At 42.4% G+C, this 23760-nt stretch overlaps 1 protein-coding gene across 8 annotated transcripts in view; it reads right to left on the bottom strand.

The window, feature by feature from the left end:
* Positions 1-23760, bottom strand: part of RTEL1 (regulator of telomere elongation helicase 1) — a 119868-nt gene that overhangs the window by 76867 nt on the left and 19241 nt on the right. For 7 of the 8 annotated variants that reach the window (XM_084645450.1, XM_084645454.1, XM_084645449.1 and 4 more), the window contains exons 10-18: positions 23251-23404; positions 22736-22774; positions 20797-20875; positions 19662-19759; positions 18773-18828; positions 11851-11925; positions 9534-9615; positions 5166-5298; positions 3711-3824 (exon numbers count right to left, since the gene is read on the bottom strand). In XM_084645450.1, the coding sequence (XP_084501576.1) occupies positions 3711-3824; positions 5166-5298; positions 9534-9615; positions 11851-11925; positions 18773-18828; positions 19662-19759; positions 20797-20875; positions 22736-22774; positions 23251-23404 (830 nt within the window). The remainder of the gene's footprint in view (positions 1-3710; positions 3825-5165; positions 5299-9533; positions 9616-11850; positions 11926-18772; positions 18829-19661; positions 19760-20796; positions 20876-22735; positions 22775-23250; positions 23405-23760) is intronic. The other variant, XM_084645455.1, reaches the window with a different exon arrangement.

The following is a 23760-nucleotide window of genomic DNA, read 5'->3' as shown; positions in this document are numbered from 1 at the left end:
GGTGATTCCATGCTGACTGTTCCTGATCACTTTCCTCTGGTGTAAGTGCTTCAGGACTGATTCCTTGAGGACCTGCTCCATGATTTTTCCAGGGACTGAGGTGAGGCTGACTGGCCTGTAGTTCCCAGAATCCTCCTTCTTCCCTTTTTTAAAGATGGGCACTACATTAGCCCTTTTCCAGTCGTCCAGCACTTTCCCCGATCGCCATGAGTTTTCAAAGATAATGGCCAATGGCTCTGCAATCACAGCCGCCAAATCCTTTAGCACTCTCGGATGCAACGCATCCGGCCCCATGGACTTGTGCATTTCCAGCTTTTCTAAATAGTCCCTAACCACTTCTTTCTCCACAGAGGTCTGGCCACCTACTCCCCATGCTGTGTTGCCCAGTGCAGCAGTCTGGGAGCTGACCTTGGTCATGAAGACAGAGGCAAAAAAAAGCATTGAGTACATTAGCTTTTTCCACATCCTCTGTCACTAGGTTGCCTCCCTCATTCAGTAAGGGGCCCACACTTTCCTTGGCTTTCTTCTGGTTGCCAACATACCTGAAGAAACCCTTCTTGTTACTCTTAACATCTCTTGCTAGCTGCAGCTCCAGGTGCGATTTGGCCCTCCTGATTTCATTCCTACATGGCCGAGCAACATTTTTATACTCTTCCCTGGTCATTTGTCCAATCTTCCACATCTTGTAAGCTTCTTTTTTATGTTTAAGATCCGCAAGGATTTCACTGTTAAGCCAAGCTGGTCGCCTGCCATATTTACTATTCTTTCGACACATTGGGATGGTTCATCCCTGTAACCTCAATAGGGATTCTTTGAAATACAGCCAGCTCTCCTGGACTCCTTTCCCCCTCGTGTTATTCCCCCAGGGGATCCTACCCATCAGTTCCCTGAGGGAGTCGAAGTCTGCTTTCCTGAAGTCCAGGGTCCGTATTCTGCTGCTTCCCTTTCTTCCGTGTCAGGATCCTGAACTCGACCAACTCATGGTCACTGCCTCCCAGATTCCCATCCACTTTTGCTTCCCCTACTAATTCTTCCCGGTTTGTGAGCAGCAGGTCAAGAAAAGCTCTCCCCCTAGTTGGTTCCTCTAGCACTTGCACCAGGAAATTGTTGGCGCCATCATCAGTATGATGGGAAGAACCGTCGATGGAGCCAGTGCTGATCTGCTCGCAGGTGCCGATGAAGGCGGAGGGCCCGTCGCCGACATCAGCACTGGGGCAGTCAGTGCCTGCGTCATAGCCGACGTCGACAACAGTGCCAGTGTGGAAGATGGGCGCAAGGACGCTGCCAAGATTGGTGCTGCTGTCAGAGGCGTTGCGCTGTGGGCACGCACCGAGGGCAGATGCGTAGCCGATGGCGGGACAATGGTGGCTGAGGCCACAGAAGAAGTTGCAGAGCGGTGACCTTGGGTTCCTCCCTGTACTTGGTGAAAGGCCCAGGGAGTCCAGAAAGGCCACCGAGGTGGGTTCTGCCACTGCGGAGGCCGCGCCTGGGGCTCCCTCCTGTCTCTCACGGACCTCTATCTGTGGCTCCTGCTTCTCCTGGAGCAATAGGAGTCGGACTCTGACTCCGAGGTCTCCGAGACTGAAGACCATGGGGGAGCCGAGCCTCGGTGCCTTAAGCGTCAAGACCTTGGGGAGCGGGTAGGCTCTCTGTCTGAGTGAGCTGGTGGCGAGGGGCATGGAGAGGGGGGGCACCTCAAAATCACAGCCAGCTTCCCTCTTGACTGCATCGCGGGATGGGTCCGCCACTGCTGAAGGTTCTTTCCTCCTGGGGGGGGGCGAGAACGGCACCATAAGGTGCAGGAGGTCCCGAGCGGAGCTTAGTAAGCTTCTGGCATTGAAGGGAGCTATAGCTGCGACCGAGTGGGGGCCAGACTCAGCTCCCTCACTTGGGCAGGAGTCGACATGGCCCCAGGAGGGGATCCGGAGCTGTGGCCCATCTGGGGTCTCACGTCTCTGGATTTAGCCGGAGGAGTGCAGCTGTCCGGCTTCTTTTTCTTCTGAGGCACCGGTGAGTGGGATCACTGCCTGCTTTCAGCTGGGCCTCGTGAGGTGCCTGTTAGTATTGACATCTCGGGATGAGTCCTTTCTCGGTGCTGAGCTTGACGACGGTTCCAGGGCACTCCGCGTCAAGGACGAAGCATTGGGAGCCAGGTCCCCTGAGCCCGGGTCGGAGTGGGGGCATAGGGCTGCCTCCACGAGGATCACCTTAAGCTGCTGTTCCCTTTCTTTAAGAGTTCTAGGGCAGAACTCGTGGCAGATCTTACTGAGTCCTTTTGGTGGACCTCCCCTAAGAACCATGATGAATGTGGATCGCTCTTCAGCATGCACTTTGCACAGGCCACACAGTTTTTAAACCCTGGGGACTGTGACATAATATGGCTCCAGGTAGGTGTGCGGGGGAAATCTACTAAGAACTCTAATACTAAGAAGACACTAAGGTAACTATATACGAGTACAGAATGCTCTTGCTAAGCAAGGGCTAAGGAAAGTTCCAGCCAATGGTCACTGGCGGTAAGAAGGAACTGAAGGGGTGGCGGGTCGGCACGGCTCTATATTGAGCGCCATGAAGGCATGACGCTAGGGGACACCCAGGCCGGCCTGACGGGCTGCTAAGGGAAAAATCTTCCAGCCATTGTGCATGTGCACACACATGATTGGAATGGACATGACCAAGCACTCAACGAACTATTTTTACAAGATCTACAAATTCTGATGCTATTACCCTTGAGATATTGTGGTAATTATATTGTATGCTTCACTTACTCCACACAACACACTGTGGAAAGGAAAAAACTCAGTGGTATCTTACATCAAAATAAACTTAAATGGCAGGCCAACTAAGTTTCTTGGACTAGCAATACACTATCATAGGACCGTATATTGTCACCCATTATTGTAGTATCTGAGTGCCTTCCACATAAAATCAACAGCAAACTTCATGGACTCTCTGGCACGTCTCCTTTTACATGGTAAAAACTCTTCGATGGGTAGTGGTTTTGGTTTACTGAGTATCACTAAAAAGACTACATCTGCCCTGGTTAAACCCAAACAAAAGCAGTCTTAACCAGGGGAATGTATATAAAGTTGAACTTAAAATGGATGAAAAATTATCAGATATAACTGCTTTGAATATTTTCAAAAGGTAATTAAAATAAGAAAATATGTATGATGTGCAGAAAAACTTCTCCCTCACCCCAGAAACTTCAAAAGGATTAGCTCTTTAAACACCCATTCACAGAGGTGAAATAATGGTGCCAAAACAACTGTGCTACTCTGCTAGGTAAATAACTTTCTTGTAAAGAACTGATAAATACAAAAAGCACTCAAAGCACGAAACTACTTCTTAAAGTTCTATAAACAGGTTTTTAAGCAAAAAATGACATTACAGAATAGAAACAGAACAAAAGGAGGAACCTTAATTTCAGGTCTTCGCTTTTCTAGGCAACAGCACTTATGTTTCTTTTTTCCCCAGCATAGAAATTCTCTGCTTTTTTCCAGATTAGCTAAGCACAAACTGAAATGTAGAAGCAGCATAACATTTCTCTATAACCTCACCTTCTGCTGCTTCCTGTTACTAATTAGAAACCTGTTGATCTAAGAAGTGAACTTTGCAGATGACTTTTTCCACAAGCACTCTCCTTTAAACAAAAATCTGATACACTGATACCCAAGACTTCACAGCAGTATTTAAATGAAAGAGCTGATTACCTTTTTTCATAGGTAGAGCTGAGCAGACCTCCGTCTGGTCCCTTGGGAATTATCCCCACCCAGATCTGGTGTTTATCAATAACATGTGGATTTTCCAAGCAAATGGGGAAAGGGCTGAGGAAACAGAAGAGAGAGATGATCTCTAACATAAGAATGGCCATACTGGGTCAGACCAAAGGTCCATCTAGCCCATTATCCTGTCTTCCAACAGTGGCCAATGCTGGGTGCCCCAGAGGGAATGAACAGAACAGGTAATCACCAAGTGATCCATTCCCTGGTCACCCATTACCAGCTTCTCGCAAACAGAGGCTAGGGACATCATCCCTGCCCAGCCTGGCTAATAGCAATTGATAGACCTATCCTCTATGAATTTATCTAGTTCTCTTTTGAACCCTGTTATAGTCTTGGCCTTTACAACATCCTTTGGTAAAAAGAGTTCCACAGGTTGGCTGTGTGTTGTGTGAAAAAAAAACAAAAAACTTCCTTTTGTTTTAAACCTGCTGGCTATTAATTTCATTTGGTGACCCCTAGTTCTTGTATTCTGAGAAGGAGTAAATAACACTTCCTTATTTACTTTCTCCTAACCAGGCATGATTTTATAGACCTCTATCATATACCCCCTTAGTTGTCTCTTTTCCAAGCTGAAAAGTCCCAGTCGTATTACTCTCTCTTCATATGGAAGCCGTTCTATACCCCTATTAATTTTTGTTGCCTTTTTCCGAACCTTTGCCAATTCCAATATATCTTTTTTGAGATGGGGCAACTACATATGCACGCAGTATATAAGATGTGGGCATACCACGGATTTATATAGAGACAATATGATATTTTCTGTCTCATTATCTATCCCTTTCTTAATGATTCCCAACATTCTGTTCGCTTTTTTGACTGCTGCTGCACACTGAGTGGATGTTTTCAGCGAACTATCCACAATGACTCCAAGATCTCTTTCTTGAGTGGTAACAGCTAATTTAGATCCCATCATTTTATATGTATAGTTGGGATTACGTTTTCCAACATGCATTACTTTGCATCCTCTTCATTCCAGTTCTAAGCCATCACTTCATTTCCAACCCCAAGCATTCAAAAATCGTGAGATAAGTCCTGTGAGATTGGTTTAGGGCTTGTCTACATTACCCACTGGATCGACAGGCAGTGATCGATCCAGTGGGGGTCGATTTATCGTATCTAGTCTAGACATGATAAATTGACCGCCAAGTGCTCTCCCATCGACTCCGGTACTCCACCAGGGTGAGAGGCGCAGGTGGAGTTGACAAGAGAGCATCAGCCGTCGATTTACCGCAGTGAAGACACCGTGGTAAGTAGATCTAAGAACGTCGACTTCAGCTACGTGACTACTTAGATCGATCCCCACCACCCAGTGTAGACCAGGCCTTACAAACAGTAAATAATGCCATCTAATGACTTTATTTGCACACAAAGAAATGAACTTACATCTGCATTTCCATGGTGAAGGAGGATAGTGGGGAGAGGGTCCCACTAGTGAGAATGATTGTCCGGACTCCCTGACGGACCAGCTCATGCATGCTGTACCCGGGGCTGAAACACCAGTAGCTCAAGATCTTTCCTGTATCAAATAGAAAATAAAACACTAAGAACTGAGATCTGTCTATACAGTGAAGACTATGTGTCTGAGTTGCGCGTGGTGCAAACCAGAGTTTGAGGTTCTATAACTGGAGATGGGCACAAACAACAAAACCAGAACCTAGAGCTAAGCTTTCATACCTGTTTAGGGATGTCTGGACCTGGGGTTTGTGCTTCAACTTGTCTCTGAACTTAAGTCTGCCAATTCAAAGCAGGATTGAAAGGTCAACACCCACCCAAATTTCCGTAGTTTCTAATTTCAACAAGAGACTGTTATCTTCATCAAACACACAGTCTACTAAGGACGATTCTGCGAACCAGAGAACCAAGGTTGATGGCATCACATCAGGCACCATGTATAGAGAAGTTCCCAGAACTGGCTCAATCCTATGAATCCACGGATCTCTGGGGCATCCCCACAGGCAGCATCAGGGTCAAGATGTGCACCCCTTCATACACTGATGGAGAGTGTGAGAGCACAGTGTGCTCGGGTATTTTTATCCATCCTGGCAACATGATCGAAAAGCATGCAAGATCACTTTTGAATATAAGGAGTGACTGAAGGAAGGCCTGAGACCGTTGAAGATCCCAAATACGTCACCCATTACACATACCTTAAATTAGGCCCTCCTGATCCAAAGACAGTAATTGCTACATCTTTAGGGGAGCTAACTGAAAACTTCCAACCCTGATCAAGCTGTGCTTCTCAAGTGAGTCACTCAGTACCCATCATTAGAGGGGGGAAACTTATTTTAAACCTATGTTTTATTCTTTGCACTGCTTCCCACACACAGCCCTTTGGGCAAACACACCCAGGAGATACTGAAATCCTTGGAGATTTATGTTGACTGTGAGCAAACCTCTTCACTATACACCAAAACTGGTGCATATTAGCATGGTGGAGGCAGTCTCTAATTGGACCTGTATCTGGATAGGTCTGGGAGTCTGCCCACACAAGGTGAGTAGACACACTCACGCAAGGAGCATAGGTAATCCCAGGTGAGGAGGATGCTGAAGGTGAGAGAGGGAGGCTTAGAGAGAGGACACACCCCCTTTCAACTCTTAAGCCCACCCCTGAAACATCCTCTGTCTCTGAACATGCAGGGGGCTTTCACAGTGTCAATTCCATGGATTCTGGAGGAGCCAGGATTGGACCACAACAGCTACAGTCTGTGGTTCCTCAACTAACTGTGACTTTTTGAGCTTAAGGGTAGCCCAAACCCAGAATTTAGCCCAAGGTGTTGAACTCTTTTTAGTGAGCTGAGCCAAGACAGATCCCCATAAAACCCGAGACAAAGCGACACTTTTCAGGCACCTGACAGTATTCCTACAGACTATCCTAACAGGAGCATTACAGCACTTATGTGAGGAAATATTTGCTTTTGGCTATTTTTGCCATCTGTAGGATTTGTATATGTTGTACGTCTACTAACTAGTTCGTCATGAGTAATTTTTTTGTTTTGAAGGAGAGGTAAAGAAAATATTTTGTCCCTGGTAAACTGTGGAAGATTTTCGTGACAATTTTGCAAGGCTGATGTATACAAAACACCCAAACAACGTAAAAAAAACAAAACAAAACCAAAACAAATGGCCCAGTTTGCTCCGCTTCCCCTCCCCCGACCCCTCACAATGAAGTTGTTCCGAGGAGAATTCCTGTAATAGAAAACTAAGATTACACAATATCCAAAGAAAACAAAACATGCAAGTTATAAGAGAACCATGATAACATTTAGAACTGACATCACTAAAGTCAACACTTATTTCATTGAAATACTTAGAAGAGGCAGTCCAAAAACATTAGCTGAAGTGCTATGACTACTGATAATCCTAAAAATAAGTTGGTTTTTGGCCTCAAGATGAATAGTTCTACCTGGAAAAAACAAACAGCCTCCAGTAGTTAAGTGCCAAAATTATGAAACCAGATACCGACAAAACAAAACAAGAAACTCTTAATGCATGTCTACACTGGAAATGGAAGTGTAATTTCCATCTCAAGGAAATATGTGTTAGCACTTATCAAGCCAGTGCACTAAAAATAGCAGTGTAGCTGCTATGCAGAGAGTGGGAGGACAAGCTAGCTACCCAGAGTACGTTTCCATCTGTGATCTTAGGTACGTACTTGTGCGGCTACCCCTCCTACGGCTCAGGCTACTGAGGCTGCACTTCTAGTTTTAGCTCACTAGTCCTAATCCAGCTAGTGCAGGTATGTTTCCTCGAGCTGGACATTACATTTTCCAATTTCAATGCAGATGTATCCTTAGAGAGGCCTCCAGACAACCAAATAATTTCCTTCTAGCACTGTGTACCATCTTCTGTAGGAAACTTAAATACAGGGACTCTAACATAACTTTTGAACCTTAATGCTCTAACCAGAGATTGTCAAAAGGTCTGTTTTGTTTGCTCTGATTAACGGATATATATAATTTTTTTTTTAAAAGGGAGACTATATCCTCACTAAATCCAACTTGGAGCTGGTTTAGTGGCTTGGGGGAAAGCCTTAAGTTCAGAGAGAAACTTGGCTTCTGAATTCTGTGTTTAGTTCTGCAGCAGGGTTATACTGGAGATGGTGCCAGCTACAAGATATAAGGAGCAGTAGTAACAACAACAGAAGAAAACCCTATTTAGTCATGAAAGGCTTAAAATTTACAGTTAAGGCTGAAGATCCACCATGACAGCACCCAGTTGTGCTTAAGTATGGAGGTCTCACAAGAGGGTTACCTCACAGAGCATATTGATACTGTGATGCTGCTAACTGGCATGGCACCTCTAGTAAAATAAGCATGGGAGATTTAATTCCAAAGGGTAATTTTTCTGGCACATTGCAAGAGCCTGATGATAGGGGCTTAGAATGAGACAACCAATTACAGTGCTGCAGCCAGAACTGAAAGGTTTCTACTGAGATAACAACTCAGAACATTTACAGGTACTTTACCCCTGCAATTAAAAACCAGCAGCTAGCCTGTGCCAGCTGACTTGGGCTCCAGCTCAGGGGCTGTTTAACTGCAGTGTAGGCATTTGGGCTTGGGCTGGAGCCCAGACTCTAAGACCCTGTGAGGGTCCCAGAATTCGGGCTACAGCCCAATAACATCTACTGTGCAATTAAACAGTCCCTTAGCCCAAATCCATGTCAGCTGGCATGGGCCAGCTGTGGGGTTTTAACAGCAGTGTAGACATATTCTATATAAACAATAACTTATTCTTAGAAATAGTTTTACATAGAAAAAGGCCAAGGTGTTGCCTTCTATTTGTTATATCAAAAATGTGTCCACTGTGTAAGCTTGCAAACCCAGTTCTCTGTGTTTGCGCCCATGCAGACGATGCCCCAGTAATGTACTTCCATTGCCACTTAGAGACACCACAACTCTACCTGACCTGTTGTTTAATACCAGGCTTTACACAGAAGGACAGTGACTATAATTCAGAACCTTCAAGGCTCATTGAGCAGCAGTTTATGCTACAAAGACAGTTAAAAGACAAATAACTGCACTGGCTTGCAAAGATTCCAAGGAGCCAATTAACCTCACACCTTATTGGCTCCTGAAGTTAAGTCTTACAAAGCTAGTGCTGCAGTCTTAATCAACCTTTTAACAGCAGAAAAGCGTGCAACAAGGAAGACTAAAGGCAAGAGCAAAATCTCAGTATTTCCCCCCAACCACCATGGGTACTTTTTCCACTTAAGGCTAGTCAACACAGTTTTGTATGGGTATAACTATTTCAGTTAAGGGGCTGATTTTTTTAAAATAGTTATACCTGTTCAACCTCTAGCAAGGACAGTGCTTTATGCCAGTATAGCTTATTCCCTTCCTACAGAGGAACAGGTGTACTGGTATTAAGCACCTCTGAAGTGATTTCACTGTGTCCACACTAGAGGGTTTATATCAATTTAACTGATTTAATACAGTTAAAGCAGTGCAATTTGTGTTCAGGCAAGCCCAAAAAGTTCCCTAAGGAGCTACTCTGTTTTGCCTTCCCACCCAGCACAGCCATTTTTACATTCAAGGAAGACTTTGTGGAACTTCATGCACAGCCCTGAGATGGCACTCCCTAGCCTGCCAGAGAGCTCCCCGTTGAGTGACGAGAGACACTGCAGACTGAAATACTTGCTGTACTAGCATTTTCAACCACTCGGACAGTTTCCAGTATTTATTTTATTTAAGTCAGGGAAGGCCTCGTTAACCGGCTTTTGTATTAACCTCCCATCACAGCCCACTCCTGCACCTTCTTTTTTTGTTACTGATGAACTCCACAGGTCTGTCCTCTGGGTTTTTTTCTGATTACTGGTATCCATATGAATGTGCACCTGTGGAAAAAATAGGTACATGACAACATCTTCCCACAGACTGTTGCAGAAATTAGATATCTGCACCCCCATAAGCCTGGGTCCAGCCCTGGATAATTGAGGTTCACCAGCAGTTCTTAGAATGCTTCCAGTGTTTGGTATTTGCCTTTCCTCATTTCTCTCCCACCCATCCCCCTCAAAAAAACCACCCAACAAGAACTACAGGAACACACCACCACCCAAACTGCCATTTTGAACCAATTTGTTAGAGCAGGATTTCCTGGGTTGCATAAAGCAAAGGCAAAGAATACAATTATTTAGTATGGCTCTTGTTACCTCCCATTGGAAAGCAGTGTACAGACTTACAAGGAGAAGATTATTCGAAGGAGATGGTGTATATAGGGCAACAAAAATATTAAGTCTTGAGAATAAAATTTCTGAGGAAGAAAGACTGGCTTTTCTTCATTTGAGGTGAAAAGTGACCCTACCTCAGATGATTTCAAAATGATAAAAGCAAAGGAAAAAGCCAAAAGAAAATGTTCACATAGGTAAAGAGATCAAAAACTACAGGGCAACCTAAAAATTAGCAGTTTGGAGTTAAGGAGGAAGACCAGTAGAATAATTTCAAATGTGGGGTAAACCCATGGAGTAAACTGTCAGGGAAAGTGATTGATGCTAAAAGTATGAATGACAGACATTCTTTCTGGAGAAGGAAAGGATTGAGGGGGGTTTGTTAAAAATGCAAGAAGGTAGGGTTAAGATCAGCCAAAAGAGGGCAGGTTTACTGGGCTAGAATTTCTTCCACAGCCTTACCATTTTAATGTCTTACATTTCTCTACCAAAAGGAGTCTGTAGCACAGAGAATGCAGGTGGGAAAGGGGCCTGAGAGTTGCGTGCTACAATTAGAAAGTGATGCCAGACAACAGGGAGGCTAAGTGTTGATGTCTGCAATCCTCAAAGTCTAAAGAAAGGAGATCTAATGCTTCAAAGGATCAGACCCTTTCCAAAATACCTTCAGAGCATCTGCCAAGATTAAACACACAATTCAATTTACCAAATGCAGTAGGAACCAGGTTTATGCAAACCCCTCATTCAAAAATACCCATTTATCCAAAATTAAGAGGTGTCCTAACATTTGGTATTGCATTGAAAGGTAAGTGTATCCCATCTCCATTTATCAGAATAAATTACATTCTCTTCTTCTCTTTTGATAGATGGGGTTTTACTGTATTTCGTATGGGAAAAGAAAAATAAATAGTGTAATAGTTAATTCAGTTCTTTGTCACAGGAATCAAGTTTAGCACTTCCCAAACTCTGTGCAGGACAGTTCATTTCAAACCTTTCCATGCACATGTCCAATTCTTTGGGGGTGGGGGGATTTGACACAGTTTTACTGGTGAAGTATGTCTCTCTCTTGGTAGATAAACATGAAGGAAGAGGAGTGTCCTGTTTTCAAAGCAAATGCACTTTGATGCATGGACTCCCTATGCTGGAATGAAGAGGATGAAATCCACTCTAGCCTTGTGAATAAAAAGGGTATTCAGAGGACTATAAGTGGGGCTGCAAAACTTGACCCACCCAAGAGATTAGTGTAGGAATATATTAAGGCCTAGTCTATACTTAAAAGTTAGTTCAACATAGCTATGGCACTCGGGGATGTAAAAAATTCAGATCCCTGAGCACCGCAGCTGTGCTGTCCTAACCCCTGCTTTAGATGCAGCTAGGTTGATGGAAGAATGCTCCTGCTGACCTAGCTACTGCGGCCCAGGGAGGTGGAGTTCCTACGCAATTTAAAAAAACACCCTTCCATCAATGCAGGAAGCATCTACACTATGATGCTACAGCAGCATAGCTATGGTGCTGCAGCTGTGCCGCTGTAGCACCCATAGCGTAGACCTGGCCTAATTCTCGAACAAAAACATGTGGCATCAAAGTTTTCCCATAACTCACAATTGCCGCATCTTCCTGCTTCCTAGGTTCTTAGGAGAAATTTAAGAGCTAAAAATCAGACGTTCCCTTCTTCCTGGAACTTGAGCAATGGATTCTAATCTCAAGCAGTACTCGAAGACTTGAAATCCCCTTGGCTCCCGCCTGTAGGATTTATACATCCTCATCTCCTGGAATTCAACAACATACTTTGATGTTACACTGCCCACTCCCACTGATTTCTGCACTATCTGCTCTTGACTACAACAGCCCATCCATGAAACACCAGAAAGGAAGAGAGAGTGCCAAAACACATCAAGCATCCCATACCTTATAATACTTGGATACTGACTGAACTGGCATGGAGCTGGATGTGCCTTCTGGAGGATCAGTGTTAAAAACAATCTAAGAAACAGACGGATAAAGCACAGAAAATTTTAACAGATGCCTCCAGCAAAATCAGTAATGTGTCAAACAATTATGCAAAATGATTGCTGCTGCAATAACTTTAAGTATCTTTATATCTTTCAGTATTTGTTTTTTATACTCAGGTGCTGTAAGTCTGTTCAAAAAAATAAGACGCAATGGTGAAAATATCTTTGACAATCAGGACAAATATGTTTAAATTCTAGCATATTTTTAGGTTCCCATATGGACTTCACTGTGAGTTGAAAGTACCTGTGACACTATTAAGTAAAAGGGAAAAATAAGTATTAAAATGTAAAACCAGAATCTAAAAGGGTTTGCTAGTATTTAAACAAATTTGTCCTAATTGTCACCATTGTCTATTTTTACGAACAGAATTACAGCACCAGAGTACACAAAACACATATTTGCAAGCACAAATGGATAGTTACAGAACTAGTGAGCCATCTGTGTGAACAAATACCAAATTTATGCAAGCAACACAAGTAACAGTGCATGTGTAAGGTCTAGATAATATTTAGTCCTGCATCAGTGCAGGGGATTGGACTAGGTGACCTATGGAGGTCCCTTCCAGTCCTACATTTCTACGATTCTACGTTATACACAATTGAATATGATTTTGATTAATTTTATGATGAGTAGAAACACTCTACAAATTCACAAGCTGGCAATGATGCAGGCTACAGCTGCTTTGAGAAAAATCCCTTTGAATTTCCTGACTTGTGCTTAAAATTTTAGCCACGACATACTGCCCAAACAATTCGCTTTTCAGAAAAAAGCAAAATAAATGCTGCTGTCAAACCTATTTCCACCTCTCCATTTGCACAGCACCCAGCATAGTCTCTAAATGCCACATGCAAAACTAATAGAAGTATCAGCTCTGCTCTGAAAGGACTGTGCATCTCCACTCTTCCTGTGTTTCATGTATTTTATTAAATGACAATGCTTTTATTAAACATATGGGATTGCAAATTCAAATAGATGGTCAGCATCAGTTCAATAAAAATAGCTGGTTATAAACACTGGTGAATAACTGTAATATTGTAAGCCAAGTTTCTGGAGACATTTAAAAGGCATTAACAGTGCTCATGAGAATACAGTTCACAGTAAAAGGAAGGCGTTTCCCATAATAGTGAAGAAAAAATAAAAGCAGCATTCCTGGAAAGCGTAACCAATGAAAATTAACCTTCCTGTGGCCCAAAGGGGTTTTAGCAAATGTCTTTAAAAACTTTTTTTTTTCCTAACAAAAACAAACACATGATAAATTGAAAAGTTATAGCTCTGAAAACAGGGTCATATGACAAGGAAGCATTGAGGCCAAGAGAATAGGGGTCTGAACTGAGTCAGGAATCCCAGCTTCTATTGCTGGTTCTACCACTCAATTGATGTAGGACACTGGGCAAGCAATTCAACCTCTGTGCCTTATCTTCCCCACATGGGGATAATGATACGTGCCTTCCTTTATAATTCACTGAGATAGATGGATATAAAGTGCTACCGTTATATCAGAGCATACACATGATATCTATTGAACCTATATAGAAATACAACAACCTTTACACAGCTGGGCACATTTCACACACATGAATACATGAACGGCTCAGCTTTACAAACCAACCTTCTACTGCCCCAGTGATCTGAGGGACCAGAATTCAAATGCCTCACTTTTAGAGCTTCCAGAATTTAGGAGTGCCCATCTCACCAGACATGATAGGAGCAGCTGGGTACATTGAGAATTAGTAGCAACTCCTATGGAGTAGATGAGTAGCAGCAAAGAAAGGTTCTAAGGTGCTCAAAATTGAGTAAATTCTGGATGAGGTGGCACTTGCCTAACAGGCTCATTTCAACCCAAAGTTACTGGTACACTTTTGACGTGGGTAGAACTTGACATGACAAATCCCATAGATTCCCCACTAAACCTCCTCTTTGTGCTGAGCTTCTGAACTGTGTGTTCCCAAATAGATTGACTGTTAGGAATGAGATCCACTACTGCTGTCTGAAAGGCAGCCTGATTCATCTGCTGAGGAGGCATTGAGCTCAGTGCTGCTGACCAAAACCAAGACACGTTCCTGCCACACATCCAACTTAGCAGGGTTCTAAGTTTCAGAACAGTACTTGACCTGAAGCTCAGTGTGACACTACTTTGATCCCAAATCTGATTGTACAGATAGAAGTTGTTTAAGGTGTTGATGGCCTGGAGCTGGCAGACTGATCAGAATACAGCTCTATGTCTGATCCAGTGGTTCTCAACCCATTGTGGGCCGCATATGCAGCTCTCTCTCTGTTATGTGGGCCGCATCCACACAATATATATATTACCTGTATGGCCCTCTGGATGTCACATGGGCCACAGCTGTGTGCTGATAGGGCTGCAAGTGGCCAGCAGGTTGAGAACCACTGTTCCGATCTTTGCCATGCAAGAGGAAGGGTTAATACATTAATTCTGCTCTTTCAAGTGACCTCCAGGGGGAGCATTTTCTGTAATGTGCTTTTGGAGATCTTCTTTCTGGCAGCACAGCTGACCACAGCCGGACCAGTAAACAATGGCTGCTGGGAGGAGGAAAAGCTAATTCCTTTTAGGGTAAGAGGGGAATCAATTGGTGGAAGAGGGAGGAAAGATACTGTGATGAATGAGCTGCCTATTCTGTTGTACGAAGCTAGTTCTTTTTTCTTAGAAAAATACAGAATAGAAAACAAGATCACCCCTTCCTGCCAAATTCCAACTCTAGAAGAAGGGGGAGAGTTTATTCAGCTGCCAAAGCATACAATTCTTGACGGAAAAACTAACAAACAAACAGTTATTGGGAAATTCACTATTCCCACTTATGTTTCCAAGAATCACCAGTGAAGTGAAGACACATTAACTACTTGAATGCTGCCAAATGATCCAAGGACAGGTGACAAAATGCATTTCAGGTACATCACTTGGAAACAGCAACATTTCAGGTTTCAGAGAGGTAGCGTGTTAGTCTGTATCAGCAAAAACGAGGAGTCCTTGTTGCTCCTTAGAAACTAACAAATTTATTTGGGCATAAGCTTTCGTGGACTAAAACCCACTTCTTCAGATGCATGGAGTGGAATATACAGTAGGGAGGTATAAATACACAGCATATGAAAAGACGGGAGTTACCTTACCAAGTCGGGGGGTCAGTGCTAACTAGCCAATTCAATTAAGGTGGAAGTGAGCTATTCTCAACAGTTGACAAGAAGGGGAGGAAATCACTTTTGTAGTGCTAATGAGGCCAATGTAATCAAGGTGGTCCATTTCAAAACACCTGACAAGAAGGTGTGAGTATCAGCAGGGGGAAATTAGTTTTTGTAGTGACCCATCCACTCCCAGTCTTTATTCAGGCCTAATTTGATGGTGTCCAGTTTGCAAATTAATTCCAGTTCTGCAGTTTCTCACTGGAGTTTGTTTTTGAAGTTTTTTTGTTGAAGAATTGTCACTTTTAAGTCTGTGTGAGTGTCCAGGGAGATTGAAGTGTTCTCCTACTGGTTTTGAATGCTATAATTCTTGATGTCAGATTTGTGTCCATTTATTCTTTTGCGTAGAAACTGTCTGGTTTGGCCAATGTACATGGCAGAAGACCATTGCTAGCACATGATGGCATATATCACATTGGTAGATGTGCAGGTGAACAAGCCCCTGATGGTGTGTGTCACTGAACAAGACGTTTAAGAGCACAGTATCTGGTGTAATTATAGGGAATGCTGGAGCCTACAAAATGTAACATTATTCCCAGTAAAGACGAGAGTAAGTAACAGCATATAAAGTCTTTGGCAAGAAGGGAGACTGCAGACTGACATATATTGTCCTCCCCAGATTTAGAAAAAAAAAAAAAATTAACTGCTGGTACTATATACAGACAGAAAATACAGGGGAGGCCATTTGAATTAGAAGGCTGTTAACATATTAAGGTGCTTTGGTAATTAAAAAGCACATAAGAAGAGTGGTTTATGCTGTTACAAAATGCAGAGCAGTGCATACAGTTATCCAGTTCAGTTTTCAGATAAAGTGAATTTCATAGAATTTGTTAAATGTTTCTGTTGTCCCTCATGCTACTCCCCTCCGACATAGCAAAAGTGCCAGAAATACTATCCCCCTCCTGCCTGTCTTTACTAGTATTTCTGGCCCTTTTGCTCTTCCTACAATTTAGTTTACGCTTACAAGCAGCATCTTCTCCCAGGAAAAAGTCTGTGTGGCACATGCCTTCTGAGTAAAAAGAATGAAAGTTAACTGCTGGGGTGCAGGGGGGACGGGACGGGACGGGACTACTAGCCACTAAGGAAAGTCCATAGAGCTACAGTGAATGGAGGGAGTCAGGGGGGTCTCAACCAACTACAGCAGCCCTTAGGGTCATTGGAGTGGAAGGTGGGAGTAGGCCAACTACTGACTATACAGGGTCACTGGTTTCATCGATTTTTCATTTAGTTTAAGTGTCACTCATCAATCTGAATTTATTTCTTGAATCTCTACCTGGATGTCCAAATGTCTACACTGAATTTATCAATGATTTCTATATATTAAACAATAGAGCAACAAGCAAGAACGAAGCAGCAAGACACGTATACAAATCTTTATAGGGATTACCACCACCTCTCTATGAAAGGCCAGAGGAAAAAATCTGTTTTGATCCAAAAGGAAAAGGAAAAGTTGGGAGTGTGCTCAGTCAAATTTCACTATCACCTTTCAGGGAAAGTTCCAATTAAATTTGACATACAGTGACTCAATTGAGGAGACTGCCGTGAAGTCATCAAAGTCTGGAAACAAAGTGACGCCATCCGAAATGTCAGCAACCGTTCCAAAATTAAAACATTACAGTTATGATGCTATTCAGTTGGACCTCTCAGCTCTCCAAACTTCATTGTGTACTTTGTCTGTATAGCTCAGAACAAGAACGTTGGCCAAATTTAGAGGTCAGCTAGGAAATGAATTTCAGTTCACCAATCCACAGTATCCTCTAAGCTCTTTGCAACTACTGCCTTCCTCAAAGACATATTTATATTTTCTAGTCCTGCAACAGGAGGGAGATTGCTAGTGCAGTGTACTCAACCATGTTCTTTTGATGTATTATTGAGCTGTAGCTGTAAAACATTGTATAGCTGTTCTATTTTAAAAGTTCCTTACATTCAATAAATAAATCAAAAGAACAGAGTTAAGATTATCCACATTCCCCCCCCCCACCCCCAACTGCAGCTTACTCTTTCATGGGAATCTCTCTTCTAATCAAATATTGCTGGCTGAACATGCTATTTGCACAACTCAGAGATCCAGCTCCTCCTGGTGGAGGTTAGAAACAACTGAACCATACTTTAATCTGACACCTCTAAAAGGGACGTTTACATATATATATATATATATGAATGTTTAAGATTGCCTCTCCCCATCTCATCATAGTGCAGAGAAATATCAATGGATTTTTACTTTCCTTTATTTCCTACTATGTCATATATCAGAAGTACACAGCTGCTTAACTCTTTTATAGCTGGCTTCTGAATGCCACAAATCAATTCTGTATTTCCTGTAAATGAACTTTCAGTCCACAAGATGCCAAGAAAAGCTGGTCCTGGAAGTTGAGAAATGAAACTCACAAAGAGGTTTCCTTTAGAGACTATTCTCTGTATGCAGAGGAAATTTAGAAGTGTGTCGATTTAGATGTTTTTAAGTAGATTCTCACCCATATTCCATATGCCCCACTGAATTACACAAGTAGAAGCAATTTCTCAATAGAGAAAACTAACCAGAACAGCTATACTCACACCTTAATGCTTACAGTGAAAGGTATGAAATCTCTGCTGAAACACACTACCAAACTACAAGCCACATGGAAGTAGCTCTGTTTGAGTCTATAGTCAGGTAGAAATTCTTCCCTCAGTAGCATGCCAACTCCCATCAATGTTTAATGTGGCAGAGCTCTGACCTTGTCCCCATGGGTCCTGCGCTTCCAAGTGGTTTATGCTAGCCTCAGAGGCTCATTGCAACCCTCAACATAGCCCTTCTCTCTCTACAGTCTACTGAGCCCTTTTCATCATAAGCCAACAAGGAGGTTGGTGAGAGAACACCCACAGTCTCTGTTGTCCCTACGGGCTTGTTTCAGAACAGTTTAGCCTCCTGTACTGAGATGGGCCTGTCTTCCCCTCCCAGGAGGTGTTTCTGTAGTGGCGGGTTGGGGGGAACCCGGGCCCGCCTTCTACTCCAGGTTCTGGCCCAGGGACCCTAATGGCAGCAGCTGTTGGCAGCCAACCTTTCACCGCCAGAGTTGCTACATTTCCCTGGGCCACTTCCCCAAAGCTCTCCCGCTGCTCTCTCAACTCCTTCTTCACCCTTACCTTAGGGCTCCCTTTCCAGTGGCTTGAGGGTGTCTTCACTACCCAGCCGCTCAGCCACACTTCCTCTCCTCTGGCTCCCTTTGGCCTGACTGGAGTGAGCCCTTTTATACTATCAGAGGGGCCTTAATTAGACTCAGGTGTTCATATTAGCTTAACAGCCTCACCAGACTATTTGCAGGTTAATTGGAGCCAGGTGTTCTCATTTGCCTAACAGCTTCAACTGACTCTTTGCAGGCTAATTGGAGTCATGTGTCCACCCTAGCCTGGAGCCGCCCCTGCTCTGCTCAGTCAGGGAACAGAAAACTGCTTATCCAGTGGCCAGTATATCTCCCAATAGGACTACTCTGCTGTACCCAACTGGCCTGGGTCTAGCACATTAAGAGTTAAACAAATGCACTTCAAAGAGAAAAAAGACCGCTTTGGTGTCTTTCCACATCCTCCACTACCTTTTAAATCTTTTAGAATTATAATGAGGAAGCAGCACAGAATTATTTACCTGAATAATGTCTGAAAGTTTATGTAATCCAGCTGTGTTGGTAAATATCCCAGTACCTAGAGAGGACAGTATATTAACTTCTTTTTATGTAGACAAATGTACATATGTATATATACCCGTACCTGAGCGCGCACACACACATAAATGTGCACTGGACACATCCACATCTCACTCACTACCACAATTATGAATAAAGTGGCTTAAAAATATCATTGGATAACAAAAAAGAAACGAAACCAGCACATTGCCAGCAGTTTGGTGTGCAACGAGAGCATGACTTGATTTCATAATATTTTGTCCCATCTCCATCCTGCACTGAGAAGCTCTAATGTAAATTAGCTTTCATACCCCTCACATACATTAATAATCAATGACAAAATCTCAATGGAGGTTCTCTAAACTGAGAGTCTGGAATTCTGGAAATAATGGATACTAGCTGTTTATAAGATATTTCAAAAGGGAACTTTATGCCATTTCCCTTGGCTTCCTGCCCCTTGACAAGCACCTGACCACCTCCCACTGAGTATTATTGCCCAGTTAAGATGGTAGCATATCAGTGAAGCACTTTTGAGTGATATCAGTGAAGCACTTTGAGAGATCCTGCAGACTATGCACATAAACAGGCATTTCAGAATTGACAATTTGAAAATTGTCAGTTTTCCGCTTGCTGAAACTATGACAGCTGCCTTTTCACTTTTAACTGCCTCTTCACAAGCCTGTGGCACAATTAATGTTGCTCCCATGCAAAGGGAATACAGGAAGAACATTAGGTGAATAGCGCTCATTCTCCCTTTCTCATTATGCCCCCAAAATATGGAAGCTTCCATTTGCCGTCATCTGTAACTTACAGAACTATATATAGTAGCCACAGTGACAGGCTTACACTTACGGCCTGATAGAAATTGTTCAATCTGTTCCAGCGACTCTAGGAGGGAGGTTTTGGTTTGGAATGTGATCTGGGCCTCTGCAAACAGATCAAAGATGTAGCTGCAATTCAAGAAGAAAAATATAATTGGACAAACTTTACAAATAACCCTACATTATTTAATAACAGCAATACCTTGCCCTTGTAGTTCACGGTATTCCCTTCTCCATGAGCAATAAGGGTAAATAAAAATAGTAACTACTTTGTTACAAGATTAACTGAGATAATGCTGGGATATTTTTGTTTGAAAGCTTAATGACTTTCACCACCACATCATTTGCAATTACTTTTCATGAACACCTTATTACAACACATAATTTCCTGTGGTTTACAAACAGTTCTGTAGAGCCTGAAGTACATCAACCAGAACATAGTTACACTGGTACCTTAATATGAATCAGTATCTCACAAGCCAGCATTTGACGGAAACAAATAAAGACCATTGTCCAGTTCAACATACCCTATTATTCACCCACCCGCTCCATGCCAGACTTTCCAAACTTTAACTTATTATTTTTATAGGAGCTGTGGTCTCCAGCTTACAACATGGTTGGACCTTGCTATTACTAAATAGTGAGAGGCTAAACAGTAAAATTCCAATCACAGTAGGATAATACTGTATTCAAAGCATTGTATAATAAACAAACTACTCGCTATTCCTAAAGGCATGGGGTCAACTGATTTAGGGTCACATTTGTTAGATTTCATAATTAGTATAATCTGAGGCTGAAATGCTCTTCAGAGTTTAAAAACATAAATTACTGAAATACCATGAAAGTAAGCAAGTACAATGGGGAATGTTTTATGGGGACCCACTGAATATACTGTGTGTGTAGAGCAACAGTTACATAATAAAAGCTGGATCCCAGAGCTAGGGTAATATTACTAATGTTAACAGCTAATATGCCTTTTAAACACGTATTGCTACTTGCTGTCCTGGAGGCTTCCTGTTTCAGATAATGGTGTTACTTTCATATGGAACTTTGGAGGAGAAACTCAGATTGGAGACAGACTCATTAGGCCAGAAGTCTCTTCTCCTAACATACAGACACTCTAAGGAGGAGGAGAATACAATCTCAGAGCACCAATTGGCACCTACCTCCCTTCTTTAGTGACTCCATTTCCATTAGCTGGCAGCTGCACAGCATCAATAGCATTTTCGAGTTGAAGAAGAATTCCTTTAAGGCAATCAAAGGAGAAAACAGTTCAATTTTCAGTAAATGAAAAATTCGGAACTCATCTAAATGAGCTCTTTCGAATGGCCTTTGTTACAAAGATAGTCACCTAGTTACTCCCCCTAAACCTAGCTATTATCTTGTTTCTGTAACCCAACCTAATATTTTAAAAACTGCTGAAATATAAATTTTAAGTTATTTCAAATGTTTAATTTTTAAAACCTCTAAACATTTATATTTATAGAGCACCTATCATCCAAAAGCCCTTAGCAAGCATTTATTAAGCCTCACAACATCCCTGTGAGATATAATTTATGTAGGAAAGTAAAATATATGTATGTTTGCCTATTTCCTTGCATTTACAAGGGATTCTCAGACCTAAGAGAACTGGCTACTACGTGAGATTTTAATAAATACACAATCTTTCACTCAGTCTGACACCTTCGCAAATTTCTCTCACTAAGGACCTCTTTAATTCAGTGGCAGGTCACCATATTTGTATAGCTGAACCTAGAAGATGAGGGTTATGTGACCATGGGAGCATCAATAGTTAACAGGTAAGAGAAACAAGGCATAATAATACCTAGCTCTTCGATAGCACCTTTTATTAGTAAATCTCAAAGCACTTTACAAAGGAGGTCAGTATCCACATTTTACAGATGGGGAAACTGAGGCACATGGAGATTAAATAACTTGCTGAAGGTCACCCCGCAGGCCAGTGGCAGAGCCAGGAATAGAACTCATGTCTCTCTGGAGTCTCACTCCAGCGTTCTATCCACTGACCCATATTGCCTGTTCATAACAGTGAACTTTATACTGAGGACATCCAATTACACAGTAAACTGAGATTTTACATGCCACTTTATTCTATGACACTCTGAACTACTGTTGCTGATCTCCTGCTCGCTTACTAGAAGGAAGTATTCTGATTAAGTGAGAGCCCCACAAACAGGCAAAGCTAGCAATATGAACAGTTCATCCAAACAGCTGAAATATTGTCTAGCCCATGCTGCGTAATTTCTGTGATTAATTTGAAGCTGTAGGACGGAACTGTGGAACTAAGCATCTGAAAATATTTACTGGCAACAAGAATGTTCAAAATCCCCCATTTAACAAAGCCTTGGAGTCACTTTGGTAATGTATGGGACCCTGAAGTTTTCTGGCCTGCTGAGTTTAAAAACATTATCAAAATTTCCATTGTACTTCCTAATGCCATAACCCAGGATTACAGATCTCAAACTCACCTTGCACTGCCCAGGCAACATGAACAATCAGAAGAGAGATCATTGTTGCAGGGGTTGCAAATTAACCATTTGCCCTCAAACATTGTGGAAGTGTTCCCAGAATCAAGGTGCTATTGGATCAATTTTCAAAAAGCTGCTCTGTTATTGCCAGCAAAGCTCTTTTCTATTCCAACATGTATTGTTTTTTGGTGGGATGAAAAACGTTACTTAAGGTCAAACTCTTTAGTACTAATTCAGCTGTTGGCTGGCAGAATTGTCGTTGCAGCGGAGTGATACAACCAATGCACCACCAAAAGAGAGATGGACTAAAAAATTTGGAAAGTCCTTGTAATGGTGAAAATAACTAGCTGTAGGAGGCATTCTTCTCCCAGCTATACAAACCTCTCAGCTATACTGAAAAAGGCTGAATGCTCAAAGGACCAGAACACTTGACAAAATTTCTCTCTAAAACAAACAGAAGACCCTTCCCTATGAAGATTTCAACTATGTGCCTGACAGCTGTCAAAGGGTGCCATGGAAAGAGGTTGATTTACAATCATTTCCCAGAGCACCTTTTTTTTCCTATTGTATCAATAGCAATTTTGTTGAGATAATTCAAAACAGAAGAAATGGTACTTACTCTTTATCTTTGCTATATCTTCAAGCTCCATGCTCAGCCCTGTTTGAGAGGGAAAAACAATTCACTCCTAATTGCACAGGGATTAGATGAAGTGTGCAGCATTTGAGGCAACTGTTTCTTAACTTAATCCCAACTTTCTCACATTAATTTTTCAACTTGCATTTTTCATTTCTCCAAGTGAGACTATTGTTGCCGACTGCCTTTCTGGATATTACAGTTTTTGAAGGCTAGACTCAAGTGTTCATACAACTACATCTTTTGTATTCTATTTACTTTTCTCCTCTTGATTCCTTATCTCATGTTAAAAGGTTTGGCTAAACCTTGATGTGCTTGGTTACCATAGGTTAGAAGAACAGCAACAATGTTGGCCAAGAAGAAAGTTCATCTATCCACCACCCACATTTGACCTTCCAGGGACTGACTAAGGGAAACAGTTATTTTCCAAATTTGTTGACACTGCCACCCCCCCCCCCCCACATCTCTTGCAAACCATTAGTCCCCAGCTATCAACACACCTGAGCTGGCAAACTCCATATTGAATTCAGCATGGATTTCATTTTGTTGAACTACTTTGGCTTGTTCTTCCAGTACCACATTTATAGCATCCATGGCCGAAGCCAAGTCGTAGGGAGTCAAGTCAAAAGAAGATGACTCTTCACACAATTTCTCCTGAAATTCCAAGAAAATACAGAATTTATTGTTATTTGGATTCTAGTACTGCCCTGCATGTGCTGGGCACTTCAAAGATTGTAAGGCCAGAAGGAACCAATATGATCATCTAGTCCAACCTCATATACAACAGAGACCATAGGACTTCCCTGAATTAATTCTCATTTGAAATAGAGCAGATCATTTAGAAACACATCCAGTCTAGATTTAAGTTTCCAGTGACAAAGAATCCACCACAACCCCTGGTAAATTGTTCCAGTGGTTAATTATCCTCACCGTTAAAAATTGCTACTTATTTCCAGTCCTAGGCCATGTCTACACTTACCGATAGATAGGAGTTGTTGCAATCGATGCAT

The sequence above is a fragment of the Lepidochelys olivacea genome (genome assembly GCF_965140295.1).
Source record: "Lepidochelys olivacea isolate rLepOli2 genome assembly, chromosome: 13".
In the NCBI taxonomy this organism is placed as follows: domain Eukaryota; kingdom Metazoa; phylum Chordata; order Testudines; family Cheloniidae; genus Lepidochelys; species Lepidochelys olivacea.
The sequence above is the reverse complement of the archived record's forward strand: the minus strand, read 5'-3'. Positions and strand labels throughout refer to the sequence as shown.